Consider the following 14,058-nt stretch of genomic DNA (forward strand, 5'->3'; position numbering starts at 1 on the left):
GGAGACAAAAATATACCCACAATTATTGGGCTAGTGGACTGTAGAGATCAACAGTTAGACCTGGAGACATGATATCTCCTCACCAAGGTTTTCTCATGGAACTTTAAACTCTGGAAGAAATGGGATTTGTTTAAATGCCTATGATCCCAACCCGAAAGAAAGCTCAGTGTCTGAAACAGTCTCTGAGAGATAGAGAGTGGTATTTTCAAATGAGGGTCTTGAGATAATATTTTCTATCTTTTGTAAAGGCATTTGGACAATCTATTTTTAATGAGAAAGGCAACTCTAAAAATAGCAACCAAATGTCTCTCAGAGCCACCAGGGGGCAACCTCTCCCTATGTCTGGATCCACAAGATGTCCCATCTGAATTTCTACTCAAATTCTTAGGCTCTTCTGCTATCTGCCCATAGCTTACCAAGTCTCACCAGGACTGCCTGGATCCTCTTCCTCTGTGGCCTGACAAGACGGCAACGCCAGGAGCAAGTGATCAAAGAGGGAGCCCCTGCTCCCCTAACTGGAAACCCACATGGAGACTGAGGTACCTATGGGCTACATCTGAGCAGGAGGTCTAGGTCCTCTCCATGCATGGAAAACTCCCCCTTTCAGTGGACTGTGTAAAGGGGATGGGGGGATGAGGGAGGGGCTTCAATCAGGATATATAATGAATAAATTTTGAAAAAAAATAAAAGAAAAAAGAAAAGCAGAGCAAACCAAAAAAATTCTTAGGCTCTAGAAACTGGATCTTTCCAACACACATAAGTACAAAACTGTGTCTCAGTCCCCCATAATTGTTTCTAGTACCCAGAGCTACTACTACCATATTTTTCTACAAACACTCATCCCGGAATATATAACCCTTACCCTGGAAAACAGTATATAATCCTGCTCATCATCGTATGTTTCTCTTTGCTATTCACAAATTAAGAGAACATACAACTTTAATTTCAAGGTTGTATCCTCAGCTGAGGAAGGAACAGGCTTACAGAAACAAGTGAAATGTCTCACAGGAAGCAAATCAAGCAAGAGGAAGAGCAAGTTCGAGGCAGCAAGAAAATGTCTGCTCTGGTGACAGGTTGGAAAGAATTGAAAGGGATGTGCGTCACACTGACTGAGGTTCTGTCTGTCATCTAAGACAGATGACAACACCGATATTTGCATTATGATTCATAAAGATAGCAACACTGCAATTATGAAGTAGTAATGAAAATAATTCTGTGGTTGGGGGTCACCACAGCCTGAGAAACTGTATTAAAGGGTCACAGCATCGGGAAGGTTGAGGACCACTCTGCTAAAGGAACAGGTGCCACAGAGGGGAGGAGACCCAGGCCCCACGTTCACATTTAGCCTCTAGATGGAAGCCCTGGAGAGCAAGCTGGGAGAGCAGGCATCTGGATGTTTGTCTCAGTGTCCTGGAAACATTCTCCTGGTTCTTCTCAGGACACTCTAGCTTATTTTCATTCCCATATCTATGAATTATAAATGAAGTGTGGTATAAATAAATAATTTTAAAATGAAAGTACTTTCATAGTTCTGAGCTATGAAAAAAAAAGCCTCCAATTTCCAGATAATTGCTCTTTCCTCAAGGTTTCCGGAATTTCTAAGTAGTAGCATAATGTGACAAAGAGCAAGCCATATTTATCCAGCAGCCTGCAGGAGACACACATCCTCCCACCTTGAAATTCAGACTCTCGTTGATGATGGTCTTCCGAAGCTTTGCCAGGGCGTCCGACTCCTCGGTGGCATTCACGAAGTGGTAGTCCCGGATGGTGGGGAATCCTCTCTTATTTAGAAGTTCCTTGGTAATTTTGCTTATGCAGGCTTTGCGCTGCTTCTCGTCAGAAACATCCGAATGTGTGCCCACCAGAATCACTGGGGATGAAGAGGCACGAGCCTAAGGGAACGGAGACAAGTTAAGCTATATGAAATGCTTAGCTCACATGGCTTGAGGAGCCCAAGGAACAGACTGATTCTGTCAGCACACGAAAGGATACCTGGCAAAAAGTAAGTTGGGTCCTCTCTGCTTCCTTTTGCTATTAGGCATGTACAGTATTGCCCTCCCACCTTCCGCTATGACATGACACATCAGGAATGACCTCCCAGGGTAGAGAAATGGCTCAGTGGTTAAGAGCACTATCTGCTCTTCTAGAGGTCCTTCGTTCAACTACCCGCAACCACATGGTGGCTCACAACCATCTGTACTATGATATGGTGCCCTCTTCTGGCATGCAGGTGTACATGCAGATGGAGCACTCATATACATAAAACAAAGAAACCTTAAAAAAATAAAATAAAAATTAAAAGAATGGCCTTGCCGCTTCCAGCCCCAAGGTCCTAGACTTCTCTCCCTCCAGAACTGCAAGAGAGAAATCTCTGTAGTTTGTAAACTACTCAGGCTAGATATGCTGGTACAGTAGCAAATGGCAACTGAGACATCTCCTTAAACCCAAAACAAGATGATAATCACAAAACAATTTTAAAGCTATTATTATATCTTTGGGTCCAATTCTTAGTGCCTTTTGAGATCCCCTACATGGCCATAGTAGTGTAGTTTTCCTTTTTTTTTTTTTTTAACATTTGCTTAAAGCAGTTTTTTTTTTCTTTTGCAAGCTGTGCTTCTAAATAAAATGAGCTTCCATAAATTCCAAAATACATAAAAGCAGCACAAAACCATTTCCAGTTTCCTTCTTTAGCTGTGAATTTTATACCCTGGATTCACTTTAAAGTCATTCAAATTGAAGAAGGGAAGAGAAAAACCACAGACGTGAGCCTTACAGCCGCTGTAGTATTTGCCTAAGCTGCTGTTTGTGAACTATAATAAACCCAAGAAAAGAAATGCCTAAGAAAAATCAAAATTATTGGATACATCCATGAGCTACCAAATTTTGTGCCTAGATGTCCTCTTGCAAACCTTCCTGAGGACCTCACTCCCAGAAGAGCTTCCTGAGGCAACAGACAGCTAGCATGTATACTTTTATTACAATCTCGACTCAAAAAGCTATATTAGCTAGAGGAAGAGCCATCAGCAGGGAAAGGATAGACAGTATAGAAATACCAAAATAGAGACACCATAGGTAGAAGCTAAAGAGTCTCGTGCCGTTAGAAGGGCCGAAACTTCAGGCTCCATAGTAAAAGGTCACTGAAAATATACTAGCGATGTGCTATGTGTTTGGTATATTTCATTTTAAGTTGAGAACGCTTGTATGTCTCTTAACAAAATGGTCTTATCAAAATCAGGTTTTATAGCATAAAGGGCTTTCAGAGACTGCTGACACGCAACAACTTGGGATGCCACACTTCCATCAAGATCTGAGTGCTTCTAGCTGAAAACTGAGACAGAAAGAAATAAAAAGATGAGAGAGAAATTGAGAGGGGAGGAGGAGAAGGAAGGGGGAGAGACGGCGGGAAAGAGAAAATAAGAAAAAGAGAGTAAGAAAGAAAGAGGACATTCAAAACAATTGAAGAAACTTTTTTCTTTTTAGATATGTCACCTTATAAACACATTAAAAAAAACAGAATGTAGCTGGGCATGGGAGTGCACACCTTTAGTCTGAACACTTAGAAATTAGAAGTAGTCAGATCTTTGTGAATTCAAGTCCATCCTGATCCTTCATAGAGAGTTCCAGGCCAGCCAGGGCTACACAGTGATATTCAGTCTCAATAAAACACAAACAAACAAAAACAAACCAAAAAAAAAAAAAAAACATAAATGGAGAGCAAGGACCGTGCTCTATTTCTCTGTGATTGGAAGAGATCACCTTGATGTTGAAGAGCCAGGGCTTCATGGCGTCCACCTCTGCCTGTCCCTTGCTGAGATCATAGACAGCGAGGTACAGAGCTCTCTGGGTCATGAAGTGGGGGTGGGTGCTGTAGAATTCCTCACGACCTAAAAGGAGATGTCAGAGGGTTTAGTCTTCCACATAACAGGCGAGAACGACTGTGAAAGTTACGTAGAGGAGAGCAGGGAGTGCTTGAGAGGAGAGCCACTGACAGGCAACTTTCACAGGGCAGCTCTGACAATGCCTATTAGCTGCCAACCAAGCGATTACTCTACACTCCTCTGCTGGGTGCTGACATTTCTTCCCGTGTAATGTCCATTCTGATGACTAGGGCAAAGCTGTAGCTAAAGAGCTTGGGATAATCTCATAGGATCCACAGGTTCTTTTTCCACTAGATCAGGAAACGTGGTTTCAAACCTCTTACTCAAAACGAAAGCTAAAATGATGCCTCAAGTACCTGCAAAGTCCCACACGTTCAGAACAAGGTCCCGTTTCCTTTTGCCTCGTATCTGGATAGGCCAGTCTCTCACGTCAATGCCGACCGTAGCACCCTGAAGGCCGAGTTCCGATTTCTTCGTTTTCATGAGCTGCTGCAGTAAAGTGGTCTTGCCACTCCCAGTGTTTCCCACAAGCATGAGCTTCATTCGGTTGTAGGGCACAGCCTTTTTCAGTCGTTGTTGAAGAAACCTGGTATGATAAAGAGAAGCAATGGAACAGCCTGCCGAGCAGCGTGCCGGGCCCCGCCCTTGTCTAAGCTGTCCTGCAGTGAATACGTGAACCGAAGCCCGCAAAACTGTAAGGGTCATAGAACCAACAAGACACATGCCATCTGGCTTGCAATCAGAGCGTGCATGCTATTACTGATTCCAGAGCAGTCAGTGGTATTTGGCATCACCGGTAATGGGAATGCCATATTATCCCCGCACCGGAAATAGCCAACATCCATTTTCCATACCTATTAAAATGCAATGTGTACGTACACCTGTGTACAAAGGTATGGGTGGGAGGTTGTTTAAACACGAACAAGTAATCTTAATCATTATAAAGTTATCCAGTGCCAGTTTTAATGAAAGTTTGATAATGAGGCCACCTTGGTTATGTTATAGATGCATCTATATATTGTATATATTGTTCATATATTGTAAGTATAATACAAAATGGATATTTATATGTATGATTCATAGATATATTTTCATGCATAAATGTCATCTATAGAAGAATACAAGGTATTTGTTTATTATAACTGTATAAACTATTACACTATCAAATATTGTCAACATTATTATTCTAAGTAAACTGAATTTAAAATTAATTGAAAATAATATTAAATTACTAGATGCTCAAGAAAAATAACTTAAATTTTATAGATATAAGTTGTTTTGAATATATAATGGACATAAAAATACATTTGAAACTATGCTATGTATTACTACATTTTTAATATCTTTATTTTTTGAGATTATAATATAATTACATCATTTCCTCCTTCTTTTTCCAAACCGTCCCATACACCTCTCCATGGCCTCTTTTTAAATTAGAAACCAAACTGTGTCATGAGGGAACTTTAGGAAATATTGTCTAATCCATGCCAACAGCAGACATCTGGACAGCTCCCCTTCTGGTGTGATCAAAAGAAAAAATTAGGGATCAGGGATATGCTCAGGGGATATGTGCTTGTCTCTATGAGGGCCAGCATTGAGGAGCACAGTAACCACTCTTTCTATGTGGCAGTCTGCCTGCACTCCCAGGCTTCAGGAGACAGAGATTGGACATCTCTAGGGAAATCTGGCTAGATCCAGGCTCAGAAAGAGACCCTGCCTCAGTAAATGAAATGAAGCATGATCAAAGGTTAATATTGATCAAGCGTGGAGCATGATAGAGGAAGACACCTGACATCAACTTCTGGGGAAGAGAAGACATTGTCTTACTATTACCTGGACTATAAGGAATTACAAAAACCTTTGCATATAAACCCCTTCATTAAATAAAAAATATGTGGAACATACATGTTAAATAGTACTATTCATTATCTTTAAAGTGTAACTGTACAACCATCAAAATCACCAATGGGAAGGAAAGGTGAAACACATTTACCAAAGAGCAAAGAGTATGAAGTCACCTGACCTTATGATGTCTTTGGCTTTGCATCCTACATGTTTAAAGTCGAAATTCAGATGCAGTCCATCCAAAGGAAGATCCCATATTTTGCTTAATTTCCCCATTTCATTTGGAAAAGACCTCAGTTCCACGTTGTAACTGACATCAAGAGATGTCAGATTTTCAAGACATCCAATTTCAGGAGGGATCTTAACAAAATAGAAAAGGATAAAACCGTTTTATCTTAAGGAGCCAGTAAGCATAGCTAGGACACAAAACAACAGTGATCAAGAACCTAAGTCCCTTCGATCCCACAAGGCCTTGCACAGCCTTCACAGACAGTTAAATATTCTCAAAAACCTTGCCATTAGTTTGCAGAATGCATGCTTTAAAACAAATGAAAACAAACTAAAAAATTCACCCCATCTATGTGAGTTCCTCACCACTTTATTATACTGTAAGATTTATTTGAAGGATGTGTGCATGTGTGTGGACTTGCATGTGTTTGAAAGGCACGTGTGCTTGCTCAGAGGAACTGGTTCTCTCTTTTTACCATGTGAGACCTGGAGAGGACACTCGGGTTGTCAGAAATGGCAGCTAGCACCTGATGAGCCATCTAGCTGCTCCTATTGAGAACTTTAAAAAATCTCTCTTAACAATAAACTCCATCATCCACAATTCTGAAAAATAAGTTATTTGTATTTGCCTAAATCTGTTATTTGTGGTTCCATTCTGCTCTCTCATATTGCCTGTGTTCCTTAGTAAATCATAAAGATATAATTATTACAAATGACTAAATACTTGCACGTTAGGTGCCAGCCTAACCAAAATGGTTTCATTTTCTGTTCCAATTATTATTATTTTTTTTTAGTAGGATGCACTGAATCTTATGTATTCATAGGTGTCATAATTCCAAGACCACTACTGAAAGGTTTTAGGCCAACTATAGTACACTTTAACATTCATTTGCTGGGAAAAAATGTACAGGTACCAAAAATATCCAGCTGTGCTAAACGTCAAACTATCAGACCTTTAATAGCTCTTTACATAGGCAACAGCTTGAGCTTGACAAGAAAATATTTTTCTTACACATGTAAATAAAAGGAGGTTTAATCATTTAGATGAGGGGTGTCACACAGAGGAAGAAGGAAACATGTAGGAAAGAAAGAGGGAAAGCACGGGCCAGTTGTCATTCTGTCAAGATGAAAGACTTGGAATATGTCAGGTTCTGTGAACAGCGAGAGGTCGCAGACAGTGACGCTCTTACTCAAAATTAGATACACACACTCCTATGCAACAGTTCTTTAAAAATATAAAGCAATATTATTTGGGGTTTGCTTGTTGCTTTATCTATACCTACTTACCACAGATTACAATCACATCTTATTCACAGAGTAAGCGATATGAACCACAAATTTTAAAATCAAAATCACTGTGATAACATGGAAAATAATTGTGACAACAACTGAACTCTGTTGTCAAGCATCTGATAACTTAAAGCAAAGATGGCCTCTCACCTCTTTCAGTTTATTATGAGAGAGATGCAGTTTCTCTACTCTCGACCACACATGCGGCTTTTCACTCAAGTCCAAGGTGCTGATCTGATTATTGCTAAAGAAGAGTTCCCGCAAGTTCAGAGACTTCCAATGTGCAGGCCCTGGCAGATGTTCAATGTTGTTGTGGCTCATATCCAAGGACCGCAAGCTGGAACGACATGATGACCCATTGAAAGCAAAGTGACAGTTTTCAAAGAACACAAAGCAACAGCACTGGGAATTTCACCAGGCTGAGAATAAGAAATGATTTTAAAGCTGCATCATGAATGAGGGCTTGTATGTTCATACAGTACTTAGAAGAAAAGGCATTTTTCTCTGTAGTGGAGGTGTAAGTGAATAAGGATTATCAGAAACAAAATTGATCATATTGCCTGTTCTGATGACAAAGATAGCCGCAGTGTAGCTCATACTTCTTTAATGGTAAGAAGCGATTTTGGATGTTTTCAAGAAGTGACTAATACATTAGCCCTTGAGTCTCACATGACGTTCATACATAAAGCATTGCATGGTACCCTGTACCCATATTAACAATTTACATACGTTCATTAAAGAATTTTTAAAAGAGAGAAAAATGGAAGTCCAGTTTCCCTTTGGACCATAAAACTATCTCTCTCAAAATAAGGAAAAGATAAGTGTTTTACAAATGCTCCCGGGGCATGAGAAAGTATGACTAACACATATGCACACTGTCCCTGAGAGCTGCCACCTCTACAGGTGTGTGACAGTGCAGTCCCCACAAACAGCCCCTGGATGGCTTTCACCCAGCTCCAAGGTGTGCTTTGGACTTAATCACTAGAGCGGTGGGCTCGCCCTTCTATCAGATCGTCTTAGTGAGTATGGGACACAGCATGAATAAGGCTGCTGTGAAACCTGCTGGCTCTCACAAACTGGTGCTTCTCAAGTTTCCAGGGAACCTCAGCAGTCATGAGTCCATGTGTGTGGAGGCAGCAATGAAGGTGGGCTTTCACACATATACTCAGTGGAGCTTAATGAATTAACTCTAAGTTTATATAGCAGTGCCATCTGTCTGACAAGAGTTTGGGTCTACGAAGCAATGTTTGTGTTCTTCTTAAAAATATCCTATGCATTGTTCAAGTTGCCATAGAAAAGTGCCAGAAAACTACAAGAAGAATTTGGCTGTGTTAGCGATTACATTCATCAGTATAACCTGCAAGACATTTGAGAGAAGCAAGAATCACTAGGTTTTCTCAAAGCAGTATCTCTTTGGGTGCAGTCAGGACTCTAGCTGGACAACTATGTGTCTACTGGTGAAACAAGAGAAGATTTAAAACATAAGCACAAAGGCCGAAGATGTGTGCCTGAGGATAGCACTGATGAAATCAGGAGCTGGGTCATAGAGTTTGTTCTATAGGAAGGAGTAATCCTTATGTCACATAATAAATAATTTTAAATAATTGGCCTTTATATATTTTCAGGAATATATTTAAAACACGATTCATATTTATTTAATAGAAGCCACTATGGAAGAATTGAGAGTCTGAAGTTGAACCCATCAACACAGATGAATTGTGACCTTGAGAAGACATTTCATTTCTCTAGTGAGATTATAAAGACAAAATGATAGCAGAAGTTATCCTATAAAATGATTAGGAAGACTAAAGTGAAGGCCCATGTGGAGCAATTAGTATAGGGAGTGGGGTTTTACAAAGTTAGATTGTAACTTTGCACTGATGAGTTTGTCTGACATTCTTGGCAGCTAGGTGGTGGTTCCTATTTGCCTATGTAGGTATACATGCATATACAAAATATGATTGTTTTATGATGTATGACTAGAGTAGTTCTTAAAATGACAACACACTTGAAACTAAATTAATGCTTGAAGTTTTGGTCTTCAATGAGATTAACAAGTTCCCCCAAAGCCCAGCCACTGCACTCTGCCCAAATATAAAACTACACATATTCTCCTAATCTTCACAAAAGATGTCACTGAAACAAATGAAATTTCAAAGTTATTAGTGTTCAGGCAACAAATCAAACCCTGTGAACAGCTAAAGCCCCAAAGAAACCAACAATAATCTGAAAAACATCTAGCCAATCTCATCTTATTTAGTTATAGAATGCAGTAAATAATTAATTATTCAATTATTCCTAATCAAAAGCATAATAAGTTACTGCAAAAGTTAAGGAGATGTATCTTTTGTCTAGTAAAAATCAAACACTCATATGTTATGAAAACACTGAATTTTTTCATATGAAATGGGCATATGAATGAATAATATGTATGTTCACATCAAACCATTGCTTTGCTTCTAAAAGCTATGCCATAGCTCATTGAACTGTAGAAGTGAAATAACAATGAACTTACTGTGGAAGAATGAAAATCACTTCTGGAATGCATGTGAAACAGTTTTGAGATAATTTTAGGCTTGTTATGGAAGAAGGTAAGGCAGGCATTGCAGCTGAAAGAATTAAATGAGATAATGGATATTTACAATCATCTTGGCTAGATTTCTGATAAACACTCTAAGACAGTTTTTAGTAACATCTCACTTGTGTAGTTCACATTTTTACACTAACAGTAAAAAACAATTTTATTAATAAGGTAATAGTATGGTCACTTAATAACAATATAACATTGCCCGTGCTCATAGATTTGCAGAATTAATATTGTAACAATGACCATTCTATCAAAAGCAATTACAGATTCAATGTAATCCTAATCAGATCCCAGAAAACACAGAAATAAATAAAAAAAAATCCTACTATTCGTATGGGACCAGAAAAGAAAGATAACCAAAATAGTCATGAGGGGGAAGATGCAGGAGTGGTTACTATTCTAGATAAAATATATTACAGAGCGATGATTGTTAAAAATTGCATTGTACTAGCTCTTTTTACTGACGCCATAGTTTTATCATTTCCAGGATGTCTTACATGTGGGAGCTAGCTAGTGTGATCTTCTTTCACTTAAATGCATGTCTACATTTCCCCCCCACATCTTTCCCTGGCTCAATGGCTCATTTCATCATCAGCCCGCCAGCTTGGTTTGAAGAACTGAGGCAGACGCTAACTGAACTATCATACCTTCCCTCCTAAAATGTCTCTATGTGTCTCTTCCTTGATTACCTGCTAAAGGTGAGAACAGCACATGATACTTACTAAGAAAATTATTCCGAGCGCTGAAACTCTCCACTTTTGGACAAGCCTCAAGAAAGTCTTCAGGTAGGGATGGAATGTGGTTTTTACTAAGATTTAAAATCTTCAGTTCCTTCAGGCTCAAGGGACAACAAATCCCAGATATTTTATTTCTAGTTGTAAAACATAAAACTGAGGATTAAAATGCACACCGAAGATTAAAATGTGAATGCTAGTCTAGTATAATTTAAAAGCATGAAATCAATTCGCCCTCCAAGTCCAGCTTCAAGGCACATTTAAGCCTCTTAAAATTAATTATGAAGATTCCAGCTGACAAAATTGCCTTAATTATTAATTGCTTCCACCTTTTACTCTTTGCTTCAAAGTCATTGCTATGGAAAAATTGCCATGTTTTTTCATCCATGCTAAGTTCCGTAGAATGTGAGCTTGCTGTCTTAATGAATCAGTTCTTACCCTTCCAATAGGAGCTGCTCCAGTTTCTCCACCGCCTGGGCAAGGTTCTCTGGGATGGAAGAGAGCTGGTTGTATGAGAGGTTAAGCTGTTTGAGGCTTGGACACTTCAGCACGGGGTCTAAAACTACTGCTGGTCCAATGTCATTGCGAGAGGCATCTAGGTTGGTGATACACGTCATTTTCAGCAGGAAGGAGGGAAATGATGTGAATTTGTTACTGTGCAAATCCAAATGTGTCAAACACTTTAGAGTCTGGAAAGACAGAATTTAAATATTACATACTGAGTATTTGAGAAATGAGTTCAGCCAGCATTTCTGTATTTTTGTACCATGGCTAAGTAGAGCCATCTGGGATTTTTTTTTTTTTTAATTGAAAACACAATCCTCAACAGAAGTTCATTATATTTACTGGCCAACAATTCCAGCTATAGTTGAGACAGGAGAAATTCCATAATAGACTGTCAAAAGCACATTCACAAATATAAATTTGAGACCTCGATTCAGCTATTTCTAGAAATTATTTCTTCAGATTACAAGATGTAATGAGGGCTGCTGCAACGCTATCCAGCAAGCGTGGCTGAGCCTATCAGAAGCGAGCTTCTGATTAAAATGTGTAACAATTTCTGAAAGGCAGTATTTAGATAGCTGTGTGAAACCCACAGAAATGGAGATAATTGTTGCCCCAAACCTAAAGGACAGGCTTAATATGATGACACATTATTATGAAAAGCTGTCTTACATTCTAAGAGCCTGGAACTTTTGCTGGGCCTCACAGCCAGAGGTAACACTACAACATGAGGCCACTTTAGACTTAGGACTGCTATCCTATCGTGTACTCAGCCTATTTGTTATCGACCTTCCCCATGCTGTGACCCTTTCATACAGTTTCTCATGTTGCGGTGAACCCCCATTTTCATTGCTACTTCCTAACTGTGGTTTTGTTATGAATCGTAATGTAGATATCTGATATGCAGGATATCGGATATACAACCCCAAAGGGGTCACAAGCAACAGGTTTGATAATTGCTGCTTTAGAAGAACAGTATAATTAACACCCTTACTTGCCTTGGATTCCTCATGAAATCAGCTTTTGCAATTAAGCTAACACATTGCTGTAATCTTAACTAAATTATGTAGTCTTCCATGCCCTAACCTAATAGTAGGCACATGTGTATGTATATTATGGTAATGAATGCCAGAAATGGGAAATATGTTAACAAGCAATTTTATAAAACAAACATCAACCCTATGGTAAATCAGAAGCTACATATATATATATATATATATATATATATATATATATATATATATATATTTGTGTGTATGTTAAAACTGCAGTACCCTTTGATATCTGGGTCAGGAGGGTCATTTGGAGTCATTAATGTTCATTCCTTGTAACTCTTAAAAGTTTTCTGGAAAGTCTTCCTCATTCCTTTCCCCTCTGTGATGCTCCCATGCTGTTCAATAAACATGGAGAAAATGCCCTTGGTGAGGGAAGACTACAGCAGACACAGGGAGAGGAACAGAGGATTCAAATCTGAGCTTGCTCCTGGAAAAACCACTCCAAGAGGGAGTTTTTGATTTCTGCCCTTCATGTGACCCGGACACATTCCAGGTGTGCCGAGGTTATACAAATTGGTTTACACAGGTATGTTTAACCATGCAAGTTGGATGGCCATGTGGTGCCCTGATGGGTCATCCCAGTTACAAGGCAAATGGACCTTACCTCACACAGCTGCTGAGGGAAGCCCGTGAGTGCATTCTGGTGAAGCTCCAGCTTGGTGAGGTGTTCCAGGTGGCTACTGAGGCAACACTTCTGGCTCAGGGCATCGATATCTTTCAGTTCATTGGCAGAAAGGTCCAAGGATGTGATGCTCTCTCTCTCAGAAGCCAGGGAAGAAGAGCTCTCTGAGTGCCTCATGTGAGACTGAAGCTTTGATGACCCTTTTCCCAAACAACAAAGGATGGAAATGTCAGCACACAACTGAATTCACCTGCTCGAAGATGGACTGAGAGCCTCTTCTAGTCAGGAGGTAGGCTCTGTGAGAAAAACCAAACTGTGGAGTGGACATTTTCGTTATAAGCATGGAGAGCAAATGAAAGTATTTAACCAGGTGAAGTTGATGCGAAAACGAGGTGCAGAAGAAAATCAAGAATGGGACTGGAGGAAATATATATAATTTGGATTTCAAAAAACTCATAAAAGATGTGAGTCTGATACTAATTACTAAAAGTAACTCCATTTAATTTTTCTGTAGCCTCTGTGACAATTAGGTAAATACATATGAAAGCTTTGTAAGCTCAAATAGGCAGCAAGAAAATTTAAGTAACCAAAGCAGACTAAAAAGAACAACAGATTCTACCTCAAATATCTACTTAAATGAAATTGTTTCCTGATACTTACTGAGAGACTCATCTGAAGACAGTATTTTTCTTTTTCGTCTCAGCAAGTCCTCATGATCAAAAATGGGACCCTATAAAATAAATAATGACTTAAATAAAATTTCATTTTTTATTATTTTTGATTTTGAGAAGAGACCATTTTTATATTGAAGCAACTAAGAAATGAAAGAAAAATAAATGGAGTTTACAATTATTGGGGAAAGAAATAGGCAAGAGCATCGTGCTAAAAAAGGGAAGATTAAAAAAAAAACACCTGTTCGTTTTACTGTTCAAATTGTCTATGATTGACCGGTTCTCCTTTGTTTTATGTATGTATAGAAGGGTTATACACTAAGATCCAGACTGCCCTAGCTCCTGAGACTCTCCAGACTGGGCCTTTCGAGGGCTGTGACTTCAGAAGTGTTACCACACCCTGTCCTTAGGTTTAAGTATAAGGAAAGTGAAGGCAGAATTTCAGGCAGAAAGCTTTACACATTCAATTCCAACAACCAATTGAAGTACATTTGTAATTAATCATGGAAATCATGATTGCCAAATACGAAACACTGTGACCTAGTTTATCCTATTTGGCTATAGTCACTCATTGGAGTTATCTTCATAAATTCGCTTAGAAAAAAATAACTTATTTTTTTTGTTTAATTTTATTTTCAATTGGC

At 39.1% G+C, this 14,058-nt stretch overlaps 1 protein-coding gene across 5 annotated transcripts in view; it reads right to left on the reverse strand.

Moving 5' to 3' along the window:
- Window positions 1-14,058, reverse strand: part of Lrrk2 (leucine rich repeat kinase 2) — a 146,253-nt gene that overhangs the window by 56,527 nt on the left and 75,668 nt on the right. For all 5 annotated transcript variants that reach the window (XM_060388793.1, XM_060388790.1, XM_060388789.1 and 2 more), the window contains 10 exons: window positions 13,404-13,473; window positions 12,726-12,943; window positions 11,001-11,251; window positions 10,551-10,699; window positions 9,757-9,850; window positions 7,392-7,578; window positions 5,902-6,083; window positions 4,235-4,464; window positions 3,757-3,884; window positions 1,674-1,892 (listed from right to left, as the gene is read on the reverse strand). In XM_060388793.1, coding sequence (XP_060244776.1) covers window positions 1,674-1,892; window positions 3,757-3,884; window positions 4,235-4,464; window positions 5,902-6,083; window positions 7,392-7,578; window positions 9,757-9,850; window positions 10,551-10,699; window positions 11,001-11,251; window positions 12,726-12,943; window positions 13,404-13,473 — 1,728 coding nt within the window. The remainder of the gene's footprint in view (window positions 1-1,673; window positions 1,893-3,756; window positions 3,885-4,234; window positions 4,465-5,901; window positions 6,084-7,391; window positions 7,579-9,756; window positions 9,851-10,550; window positions 10,700-11,000; window positions 11,252-12,725; window positions 12,944-13,403; window positions 13,474-14,058) is intronic.

Source organism: Meriones unguiculatus, chromosome 8, assembly GCF_030254825.1.
Source record: "Meriones unguiculatus strain TT.TT164.6M chromosome 8, Bangor_MerUng_6.1, whole genome shotgun sequence".
In the NCBI taxonomy this organism is placed as follows: Eukaryota; Metazoa; Chordata; class Mammalia; order Rodentia; family Muridae; genus Meriones; species Meriones unguiculatus.